Source organism: Contarinia nasturtii, unplaced genomic scaffold (genome assembly GCF_009176525.2).
Source record: "Contarinia nasturtii isolate CC-2019 unplaced genomic scaffold, AAFC_CNas_1.1 Cnas_scaffold_1668, whole genome shotgun sequence".
Lineage (NCBI taxonomy): Eukaryota > Metazoa > Arthropoda > Insecta > Diptera > Cecidomyiidae > Contarinia > Contarinia nasturtii.
The window spans coordinates 1-11,488 of NW_022199002.1; the positions used below are offsets into that span (position 1 = coordinate 1).

General features: G+C 31.6%; 3 protein-coding genes across 3 annotated transcripts; 2 read left to right on the forward strand and 1 right to left on the reverse strand.

Moving 5' to 3' along the window:
- Window positions 1-3,128: 3,128 nt before the first annotated feature.
- LOC116346736 (prostatic acid phosphatase-like) lies at window positions 3,129-4,919 on the reverse strand. The gene is made up of 6 exons (XM_031776937.1): window positions 4,766-4,919; window positions 4,659-4,704; window positions 4,518-4,570; window positions 3,938-4,365; window positions 3,581-3,833; window positions 3,129-3,516 (listed from the first exon to the last, which is right to left on the reverse strand). The coding sequence occupies exons 1-6, from the start codon at window positions 4,907-4,909 to the stop codon at window positions 3,211-3,213; spliced, it is 1,230 nt and encodes a 409-aa protein (XP_031632797.1). The 5' UTR covers window positions 4,910-4,919; the 3' UTR covers window positions 3,129-3,210.
- A 2,527-nt stretch (window positions 4,920-7,446) lies between these two features.
- Window positions 7,447-8,215, forward strand: LOC116346738. The gene is made up of 3 exons (XM_031776939.1): window positions 7,447-7,558; window positions 7,643-7,828; window positions 7,959-8,215. Exons 1-3 carry the CDS (start codon window positions 7,498-7,500, stop codon window positions 8,108-8,110), a joined length of 399 nt encoding a protein of 132 aa, XP_031632799.1. The 5' UTR covers window positions 7,447-7,497; the 3' UTR covers window positions 8,111-8,215.
- Window positions 8,216-9,505: 1,290 nt separating this feature from the next.
- LOC116346737 (lysosomal acid phosphatase-like) lies at window positions 9,506-11,445 on the forward strand. Its single transcript, XM_031776938.1, has 5 exons — window positions 9,506-10,048; window positions 10,116-10,223; window positions 10,284-10,621; window positions 10,685-10,934; window positions 11,003-11,445. Exons 3-5 carry the CDS (start codon window positions 10,302-10,304, stop codon window positions 11,270-11,272), a joined length of 840 nt encoding a protein of 279 aa, XP_031632798.1. The 5' UTR covers window positions 9,506-10,048; window positions 10,116-10,223; window positions 10,284-10,301; the 3' UTR covers window positions 11,273-11,445.
- The last annotated feature ends 43 nt before the right edge of the window (window positions 11,446-11,488 follow it).

Genomic DNA, 11,488 nt, shown 5'->3' on the forward strand with positions numbered 1-11,488 from the left:
AGATGAGCTGTAATATCCAGATGACGACGGCTAAATACATTGTCTGAATATCCGTATTAATTAAAATGCTTCATGGAAGCCGCCCAATCGCATGTAAATTTAAGTGTCAATTCCGGAAGAGTGGGATGTCTTCACTTCAATCATTTTTTATGATTAATTTTTTATCTTTATGTATATGATGAGTGAAAAGTATTTTTTTAAGACATTAGCTTCTAATTTGCCGATCCCAAAACCAAAAACACTTAGTAAGTCCTATAAATCATCTAATAATTCGTTCGCATTTTTTTAATATCAAACAGAAAGAAATTTGAACAATAATTGCTTTGACACCGTGGAAATTGCTAAGAGAATTAATATGATTCCTTTGGATGCTAGAAAAATTATATGTCTTCGATCAAACGTTGATGATATTTGAAATTGACATTAATGATTGACTCGTGACTCGCTCTACGGGCATATATTTTGTGTGCGTTGTGTATGAAGTGTCTCATGTAGCGGTTTGTATGATATTTTCACAAGTCAGCACCAGACATTATATTGAGATATTTTCAGCCAGATGAATCAGCTCAGCCAGATATCGTCAGGAGCTGGAATTGAGTGAAAACAATAAAAGTGATTGTTATAGTGATTGTAGCAATATAAGTGTAATTATAGCCATAACAATCACTTCTATTGTTTTCCCTCAATTTCAGCTCGTGACGATATCTGGCTGAGCTGATTCATCTGGCTAAAATATCTCAGAATAATGCCTGGTCACAAAGGATGGAAGCAAACTAATTTCTTTGTTCCAACGTGAGCACCACTAACAATTTTTCTCCGAACCAAAAATACACGAGTTTGTATCGTTCACACACAGTTGACAAGATGTGATGTTATGTCAACTGCTTAGTAAATTAGTACCAAAAACATTGATAGAGGGCCAATCCCTTGAACAAAGTTCAGTACTGATTTCGAATAGGAAAGTGACATCGCTTCCACAGTATGCCTGGTCAGCACTGACTCGAGTCAGTCATAACTTATGACTCATAAGCCCCTTGGGTAACTTTCATACAACATTTAGTTTTGAACAGTCAATAGTTTTCAGCTCCCTAGGAACCCTCGTCATCACTTATGGCGCTAATGCATACTAATTCACTTGCATACAAAACAGGGCTGTTATCGGCACCTGAGAAGTGCAGCACCCGACGAAGTTGGTGCGCTCTTTTTCAGGTGCCGCACCTCATTCCATGTAAATCTCAAGTGCCGCACTTGAATAATTTTTTTATTGTTTTAACATAAAAATATTGTAAAATAATTTTTAGAAAAAATATTTAGAATAATTTTTATGTTAAACACTGACATTTCTAATGTTGTGAATTTAACAACAATGCATTCAAAGAATTTTGTGAATTACCCAATACTGTAATTGTGAATATTTCAGTGAATGTTGCGTGCTACATTGTATGAAAGTTCACAATGAGAACGTTTGTTGGACGATTCACAAAATTTGTTGACATAAAGATATTTTGAAGCGAATCGCTTTACTTTGTGATATCAATTTAATATTATTATTATTAAGTTACTTACAATATGAGCGAGTATTAGTTCATATTCATCGGAACTCTTTTTACTTGTGACATCATACGAAGATCTTTGAACACTTTTACATTGGCAGTTCCCAAAAATGTCTGAAACGAGCACAACGATAATTATAGTTCCCAAACGAGGCATACTGAAACTGGCGAAAGAACAAAACAACTGAATCAAAACTCTTTCATTCATGTTGCTATATGTTCAATCGAAATTCGTATGTTCCATTAAACGAATAATTATAATTTAGATAAGAAAACAAATAGGAAACAAATTTGAAATTGAAACATGAGAAAAATGTTCTTGAAATTTTAATTTTTTTTCGTTACGATAAGATTATATCATGAAATAAAATGAAACTATTATCATTTTAAATGTGCTTGTTATCAATTATCACTATTATCATTTTAAAATGAAACTATTATCATTTTAATCGGGTAGGAATATCAAAAGCAAGCACTCAAAAAAACTTACTCCTAGCGCCACCAACCTATAAGTTGTGATTTTTCGCACATTCCACACTTCTAAATTTCAGGGAAAAAATGAAAGTAAAGCACAAAGAACAACCAATAATGAATCAAAAATATAAAAATGTAAAAATTAAGAAAAAAGTCACAGTAAAATGATGATTAATAAAAAAAGCAAAATTACTTTTCGCATGTTTAATGTTTATAGTTGAAACACAAGCACCTAATTGCCGGTTTTACAAATGTCAAAAAATAGTTGTCACATATATACAATCTGTCTGAAGTTGGCTCTCACAATACACAACTTTATTGAGTGAATGCTTTTGATATTTCGACTTGTTAAAACGATGCATTCACGTTTTTTATTGCTGATTAATATTTTTTTATGAATAAAACATTTTTTTAAAAGATTGGCAATCATAATATTCATTAAATTAACCACTAGAAACATATTTGTGGATTCATTTCGTTTTGATATTAGAATAGTAATCGATACGAAAGTAGATGGCGGTAGGATGTAAAAATCTTTTTGCAAAAGTGACATTTCAGTACAAAATACGTTTTGATATTCCTACCCGTTTTAATTATGCAGTGGAAATGGGTGGTAACATAATAGCGTAGATTTTTTGTTTTCAAAAAGACTTTGATAAATGTTTCCATGTCTGATCAAATGTATGTCTAATCAGCACATGATATTTTGTGGTTTTAAAAATACTATTTGTGTAGTACTGTTTTTTTAATGTTCCAGACTTTTGAGCATAGACATAACACAAGAAATAAAACCTTAACCTATTCATGTACATCAGTATAGTTTCCAGAGTATTGCTCAGCGCTGCTGCCATCCAGAGCATATTTAAATATCTTATTGCTGAGAATGCGTCGTCCGTCGCATGCGAAGGTACGTAGGAGTTTATACATAACAGCGAACAACAATACATGCATTGTTCTCTATTCAATCGTTTGAATGTTTTGAGTCACATAATCGTGAAGAGAACAATGGATTCATTCTCGTTCGCTGTGATGTATAAACTGCTACGTACGTTCGCATGCGACGGACGACGCATTCTCAGCAAGATATTTTAATATGCTGTGGATGGCAGCAGCGCTGAGCAATACTCTGATAATTTCTCCATCAAATGAAAAAAAAAACCATTTGTTTATTGCATAACCATGTTCATACAGATTGATAATAATAGAACATTGTTGTAAGAAACAATGCAAATACACATTGTGCATGATTTATGATCATGGCAATAGCACTATTGCAAAGAGTTTCAAAGTCTTCATATTCCTTGGGTAAAATATCCGCGTACAGTTCATAGAACTTATCCAATGGACAAATTGTACCGCAATTGGGAATCTCTAATGGCGGCGGAACATTTTCCGTTGGCGTCCTACGATAGAACACTTGAACAAAGTGGCTGCCATTTCCTTTGTATAATTCAAAATAAAGACTAGACGCATATACTGGTACTTGTAACTAAAAGCAAGATGAAAACAAGATGAATTAAATGGAAAATTATGAAAAAATCAACCGAATTTACTTCGTTTAGATTGAGTGTACGTAGCATGTTTAAAATCGAAAAATCATGTCCTGAAAAAATCCAAACTGAACGATCTGGTTGAAGTAGTGATAGTGATTTATTTTTAAATCGATCCAATATTTCCTTAAGCAAAAAACCTGCCCCAAACTTCTGCATTTCCTTTGTTTTGGTGAGAGCTTGAAAGTGAATATCGAGTATTTGCTGCATTGTATCATTTGTAAAATGAGAGATATAACGGGTCCAAATTGGTAGTCTAGTGGAAATTATGAGAGAAATAATAAACAGATCAATGTGAATATTTTTATAATGGTTTGATTCCAGTCGGTATTCAATCTCCAAAATAAAAAAAATGCTCACTCAAGCCCCTTTTCTTTCTCCATTTCAAGTATTTGAAACAATAACGGCATACTTATATTTCCGGCGTGAGCCTCTAGGTACTTGATAAAGTCAACATGTTTTTCCGATTGATATTTGAATTCTGGCGAATCACAAAATTTGTTGTACAGTTGCTCAAATCGAGGGCAAAAGAAAGGACTGCCGGTGAGGTAATCTTTTGTTAAATCTCTTGTGTGAATCGGAATCGGTTGCCAATTTAATTCATCGTTCCAAATTGCATCTCCAGATGGAGGAAACATGCCCGCGGCAAGTGACTCTGCGCTCATTAATGCTCTATCCATATTTGTACTATAAATATAAACCTTCTTGGATGAATAATGTGGTCCGATGAGCTTTTGGTATCTTTGTCTTAAATATTTTCCTAAATCAAATAGTTGCTTTTTCCCAACCTAAAGAAACATTTTAAACGCAACTTTACATTATAAAAAATATCGTACCCATGTAGGTGGAGAGAAATGGAATAATTGTAAAATTTACTGACACACTTCGATAAATAATCCATTTTCACATACGATCGTCAGTGTAACGCTGTTTTACTTACTTTGGTGAGTTCTCCAAATCCACCAGGCCAATAGCTCTCATTAGCATACGGATCTATCATTAAAATAACAAAAATATATACATTTTTAGTACATTCCAAAACCTCTTCCAGAGATTCATTAACAAAATATATTATATTAACCATTAGGGTAAGCCTTGAGGACATTTCGTTCCCCATGTCTATGAATCTGTTATTCAAAAAAAGAAAAATGTTAATCAAATACCAATTCCATATTTAATCTTACTTACAATTTGGGCAAATATTAGTTCATATTTAACGGATTGATTTTCACTTGTGACTTCCGACAAATTTTCTGCAACATTTTTGCATTGGCACAATTCAAAAATGTTTGCACCGAGCAAAACGATAATAATAGTTCTCAGATGAAGCATTCTAACCAGTATAAAGACAAAAGACAACTAAATTATAAAGCTGGCGTTCACGTTATTATATGTGCAATCATTAAATTATTTAAGTATATCTCAAAACGTAATGATAATAATTTAGATAGGATTCTTGCAATTTACACAGCTGTAACTCAATCAGAAATATTCTTTTTCGATCATTATAATGTGAGATTTGTCTATTCTCATTGGCTCTTTTGCCCAAAATTGAACTTAAATTATTTACCAATTTCGCACGACATTAAAATAGATATAAAACGGTGACCTTCATTTTCAAATGATAAGAATTCATTTAAAGCGGCGTTTTCTCCTTGCAAATTCATTGACTCTGCTATATATTACCTGTACAAATTTTACTAATGTTATATTTTAATATGATTGGTATACAAAGAGTGATCAAAGAGAATTCGACTTTTTTATGCTTTTTATCGTCGTTCGTGAAAATGACAAAAAAAAAAATAAAATGTCTTATATCAGTAAGATAAACTTTTCCGCACTATGATCAACAACATGCATTTATTGTCTTATCTTATTATTTATCTTTTGCGATACAAATAATTTTTAATACACTTTTCAATGCCTGTATGTACAGTGTATGATATCAAAATGTCGTGAAACTTTAAACAGGGTATTTTTTCCCAAAAAGCATATATTCTGATTGTTTGAAGAAATGTCAATATAATTTAGGGGTACTTCCACACAACATTTTCATTTCCACACCACATCAAAAGAGGTAATGTCAAATGCCTTTATAAAGTCCCTAACGCAGTTTCTTATACTCTTTTACTCACACACAAACAAAACAAAATGTCAAAAAACAGCTGTTCGACCGAACCATTCATAACCATCTTCATGCTACTAGTAGATTCGGAATGAAAATAATGTTTGAAAATTCTATGATATTTCGAAAAATGAACTAATTATTTTGGAATTTTTTAATCTGTTTAGAATAAAATAAATTTTTAAACATTTATTGTACTAGCAATATTTTAATAAACATTCACTTATTATTTAATTTTCACAATTTCCATCAATTCACAAAATTTAATTCATAGCACTAGCATGAAGTTGGTTATATGTCAACCTTTATTCATTCGTATAAAAACATATTATGTTCACGCACACATAAATGTTGGGGAGTTTTGACAATTCCTCTTTTGTGTGTTTATTATTATTTTAATTTTTCATCTTCTCATAAAATCGCTTTATATTTTATTAGATTTATCATAATTTCTTGTTTTTTTTTGAGCAATGCGAGCGGCAGCAGCAAACTAAATACAGACATACTCGAGCAAGCATTCGTTTTTGTGCTTGCTTCCAGGTCCGTCGGGAGGTACCCTTAATATGCAATGAAATTTCTTCAAACTCTTGAAATGTTATTTTTGTGTGCATCCAACTAATATCATATACGGCTTTCTCGTGACAAAAAACCCTCAAATACATATTTTTGAGTGTTTAAGTACACATAAAGTAAGACTTTTGGAAGAAAAATTCAATTTTTCTCATTGGCATGACACTTTACTCTATCAACCAAAGCCGATAAAGACCGAATGGTTTTTATTCCTCGCGACCCCCAATCATCCTGTAAAGTAAGATTTTGAATAGTTTTTCTCGTGTTCGGTCAACGTGTTAACAAACGCTAGATTCGTGTTCCCTGGCCCCGAAAAAACCGAGTAAACATGTTTTACGTGGTGTTAATTTTTCGACCGAATCCAATACGTTACCTCACACACTAAGTGTCTGCGAAAAACTAAAATTATTCGTGCAATACGTGTGATTTACCCCAATAACTTCATTACACATCATTTTTTAAAAGATCTAACCGTTTGATGACAATATAATTGTTATTGATATTCAAAGTCAGGCGTTTTCAGAGAAAATTCTAATCGAAGAAAACTCATGAAAAAACAAAATGTATTTATTTCATATGATTGCATAATTCCGAATAATTAACGATGGAACAATGTTAATGCCCAATTCTATAATGCTAAAATTAATTAGGCAAATTTCTCCGAACAAAATATAAATAATTTGGATTGGAACGGAGAGCATATAATAATTTAATTATAAGAACATAGTTCTTTGTTACAGTGGCCAAATGCTGCATGGCAAAATCGTTATAAAAACAATAGAAAACAATATCCAACAGAAAAAGTCCAACATCCAAGGCTCGAAGAAGGAAAGCAAAACAATTATCTTTCTGGTTACTACGTTTTTTAAATTGAATACATTGTACACCACCAAATATGTCAATTTTGTTTTTATGACTTTCAATTTGAATATTTGTGTTCAATGTCCCGAAAAATAAATTAAGAAAACATTTTTTTTCTCTTGAGGAAATAAACAAACAAATAAAAACCTGCATATACCAAGCAGTGATATACCAAGCAAAAGTAAATAAGTCCAATGTATAGAGGTCAGCGTAATCAAATTGTTTTGAATGAATTTTTAAATGTTGACTGATTGATACAGTTATCATAGATTTAGCTATAAATGTGAATATACACAGTTGATACAGTGAAATTATTTCAGTAACTTGTTCATGTTAAAATAGTTCAGTTCAATAGAAATTGAATATGTTCGGCTGTAATTTTTTTGCAATTGCAGTGCTTGTTCTGGCTATATCACTTCAGCAAGGTTAGATAAAAAGCAAAAGAAAAACATTTTTTGTAAATTCGACGGTTGAAAGAAAAAAGTCAAATTGTGATGATTTAATTTTAGCATTGGCCATTAAATGTTGGAATTGTGCATCAAACGAAAAGGAATTCTGTAATGATCCTTTTGATCCAAGTAGCCTTACAGAAGCAGATAAGAACACTTTTTACGTTGATTGTCCACTAGGCCAATTTAATTCCACGGACACAAGTTCCGAACAAAGAGCTGTGTGTAAAAAGATGAAGAAAATGGGTGAGTCTATTCTAGAAAGTTTCAGCGGTATAGCAATGAGATTAGAGCATGAGTGTCAGATAATATCACTTTTCATATTTTGTGCTTGCTCTCACTTCTTCTAATTTTAATTTTATTTTCTGTGTTTTAGTTGACGATAAATATATCGTAACTCGGTCATGTGATTGGGAAAGTGTGAATTCAGTGAAAAACGAATGTTTAAATCAAACATCGCCACTTGTCACGACATTCTTTTGTGAAACTTGTATAATAGATGGATGCAATGGTGAAAGCATGAATTAATCTTAATTGTATGGCTTGAATCTTTTTACAAATAAAGTCGTTAATTAATCGGTTCTTTTTGAATTCAAAACCAAAAAAAAATTTCAGTTTATATATTTTGGATGGATATTTATCCGAGATATTTAATGGTTTGTTGATCTTTCTAATCTCAACATTCACATTTATACACGTAACATTTCAATTTTGCTCATTAAAAAGAAATAATCTTTATAGTGATGAATGTGTTATATAAATGATTTTTAGTACATCAAAGAGCAAATCCATTAAATTTTGTCAAATTCTATTAGAAATGAAAAATTTCATTGGTTTTTTTAAATTATTGCTCTTATCATTTTTCAGCTAATGTTTATCAAATCGGTGTAAAAAAGCTTTTCAGTCAAAACGTGACATTGGTTAACAACAATTTTTATATGTTTGCTAATCTTTAACGGTTCCATTGAAAAACTCTGAATTATATAAGATTGGAAGAAGAGTGTCAGGTTCTCAGTTTGATTTATTGTTAAACATCAACAATATAATATAATTGTATTCGTCTAAATTACAATTGTCTTGAATGTTGTAAATAAAAAAATTGTTGAAAGAGGAAATGTCAAATGCCCTTATAAAGTCCCTAACACAGTTTCTTACACCCTTTTACTCACACACAAACAAAACAAAATGTCAAAAAACAGCTGTTCGAGCGAACAATTCATAACCAACTTCATGCTACTTGTAGATTGGGAATGAAAATAATGTTTGAAATTTCTTTGATATTTCGAAAAAATGAACTAATTATTTTGGAAATTTTTAATATGTTTAGAATAAAATAAATTTTTAAACATTTTTTGTACTAACAATATTTTAATAAACATTCACTTATTATTTAATTTTCACAATTTCTATCAATTCACAAATTATGATCCTTAGCACTAGCATGAAGTTGGTAATATGTCAACCTTAAATCATTCATATAAAAACATATTGTGTTCACGCACACATAAATGTTGGGGACTTTTGACAATTCCACTTTGTTTGTATTTAACTGGTAAAAGAATATACATACATAAAATTGATAAGGAAAATGGAAGGCTTCAAATGAAAAGGTAGTTGAGTGCTGACACAGATTTATGGTCTGACAAAGGATATTGGCAAAGTGAATTAGGTGCAAAAAGATTCTGAACAAATCATGTTCGTTTTGGCGCAATAATTGACTTATATTTTGCTTTGATCTGCGATGAAATGACATCATCCGTTTTGAATTTAGAGCATTTACTTATGTTATCATAAGTGCGCCAAGCGCACTCTTTAGTAGTAGCCATTCAATACTCTGTCTTTACGGATCTAATTGATAAATGCTGGTTTGTTGCTTACAATGACCATTTTTTCTGGCATTCTAAAATATTCGTGTGTACATTTTCAGTTTTTGTTTGTATTTTTGCGAAGATAAGTATACGGATAATATGACTGAAATTACATACTTTGTGATTATTTTGCCAGTTTATGCTTGTTTATATTTGCAACTCGTATTGTGATCACGCACACAGAAGCTTATGAACGTTTGTTTGAGTAGTTTTACATTTTCGATCATATTCGAGGTGGCAATCACATTAAATGTGTAATACTTATCGCTTGAATGATAAGTTCGTGCTGCTATTGATTAAAAAAATTGTTGTTTTATAAGCCGAAAGATGAAGAATTTAACGTACGCCCTATTTGTGTTTTGTATACAATTTATTTATTGCTATGCCATCAGCAATAATGGCAATAATACATTAATTTTCGCACACACGGTAAAAACAAGTTCCATTAAATATCTAAATATTCATATTGGATTGAAAAAACTTAAAAAAAAAATCATAGTTGTGCCGACATGGTTATCGAAATTTACTTGCTCCATATCCAAATGATCCATATGCTGATGAGAGTCATTGGCAAGGTGGAATTGGTGCTTTGACAAACGTGAGTTTTAATAAAGATACTGTTGATGTTCCAGAGTTCGTATTTAATGTGTGAAAAATTATTGTAGTATGGCAAACGACAGCACTTTAAGTTGGGAAAATACTTACGTAAAAGATATCAATGTTTGTTGGAAGATGGAGTCTATTCGCCAAACAAAGTCTACGTTCAAGCAACGGTTGTGTAAACGGATGAATATTTTATCAAAAACCAATAAGTGAATATCTCAATCTCTTAGGATACCGATCGTGCCATAATGAGTGCGGAAGCATGCATGGCGGGAATGTTTCCACCGACTGCTAGTCAAAAATGGAAGAAAACATTAAATTGGCATCCCATTCCGGTGCATACAATTCCACGCAGAGAAGACCATCTGTTGGCTTCAGAAAAACGATGCGATCACTTTGACGATGTGATGCTTCAGTACATGAACACAACGGCATATACCGACTTGTTTACAAAACATAAAACGCTCATTTCGTATTTAGAGAGAAATTCTGGAATGAAATTATCAACAATAACGGAAATATATTTGCTTTACGATGCACTGTGGGTAGAAAAGATGGAAGGCAAACGGTTTGTTATCTCGCAATAACAACTAAATAGTTTTATTTTTTTCATTAATAATTATACTTTTAGTTTACCAGATTGGGCTGAAAATGTTATGAAATCGGGTGGGGATTTTGAATATCTTGCCATTTGTTATTTTAAAATCTACTCGGAGACAACGGAAATGAAGAAATTGAAATCGGGATTTTTATTAAAAGAGATTTTTGATCGGTTTACAAGCAAAATACAATCAAATTTATCGCCAGATCGTTCGCTCGTCATGTATTTTGCGCATGACATAACAATCACAAATATGCTTAGCAGCCTTGGGTTATATAAGGTATCAAGCTCTTTTTTTAAAGTCAATATCCACTTAATTTGTTAATCTGTATACAAACAATTCCGTAGTTACATCAACCAAAATATGCATCATGTATGTTCTTTCAACTGTATAGTTCCGATGAAATGCCTTATGTAAAAATATTCTATAGAAAATCGGGTAATGTAGTAAATATCAAGCCATTGAATATTCCAAATTGCGGTTCAAAATGTCCGTTGGAAAAACTATACGAATTATATCAACACATTTTACCAACACAACAATTTGATAAGGAATGCGCTCTTCGTGATGGTCACACTCTTCCACCAGGCGGCAACCCAGAGAATGCACCATATTGATATAAATTTTGGGAAATTTAACGGGTTCTAATATACTAACAAAGGTATTTGCGATGTATTTTATATTAATTTCAAAGCGTTTCATTTAATAAGGCGTTAGCCGTGTTGGTAAAATGTATAATGCATTTGAAGAAAATTTTAAAGATTTAAAATAAAATGCACAGAAAGAAAAAATGTGGTATTTTTAATTCAATTTTGGTAGATTTAATATAAAAT

What these genes read in the sequence shown, in the direction of transcription:
- LOC116346736 (XM_031776937.1), bottom strand. Translation starts at nt 4,909, where the DNA reads ATGCTTCATCTGAGAACTATTATTATCGTTTTGCTCGGTGCAAACATT. An exon ending in CCTCAAGGCTTACCCTAATG is followed by an intron (nt 4,571 to 4,658) that starts GTTAATATAATA and finishes TTTTAATGATAG; the next exon opens with ATCCGTATGCTAATGAGAGC. An exon ending in GAGAAAGAAAAGGGGCTTGA is followed by an intron (nt 3,834 to 3,937) that starts GTGAGCATTTTT and finishes AATTTCCACTAG; the next exon opens with ACTACCAATTTGGACCCGTT.
- LOC116346737 (XM_031776938.1), top strand. Translation starts at nt 10,302, where the DNA reads ATGAGTGCGGAAGCATGCATGGCGGGAATGTTTCCACCGACTGCTAGT. An exon ending in GAAAAGATGGAAGGCAAACG is followed by an intron (nt 10,622 to 10,684) that starts GTTTGTTATCTC and finishes TTATACTTTTAG; the next exon opens with TTTACCAGATTGGGCTGAAA. An exon ending in GCAGCCTTGGGTTATATAAG is followed by an intron (nt 10,935 to 11,002) that starts GTATCAAGCTCT and finishes ACAATTCCGTAG; the next exon opens with TTACATCAACCAAAATATGC.
- LOC116346738 (XM_031776939.1), top strand. Translation starts at nt 7,498, where the DNA reads ATGTTCGGCTGTAATTTTTTTGCAATTGCAGTGCTTGTTCTGGCTATA. An exon ending in GGCTATATCACTTCAGCAAG is followed by an intron (nt 7,559 to 7,642) that starts GTTAGATAAAAA and finishes ATTTAATTTTAG; the next exon opens with CATTGGCCATTAAATGTTGG. An exon ending in TAAAAAGATGAAGAAAATGG is followed by an intron (nt 7,829 to 7,958) that starts GTGAGTCTATTC and finishes TCTGTGTTTTAG; the next exon opens with TTGACGATAAATATATCGTA.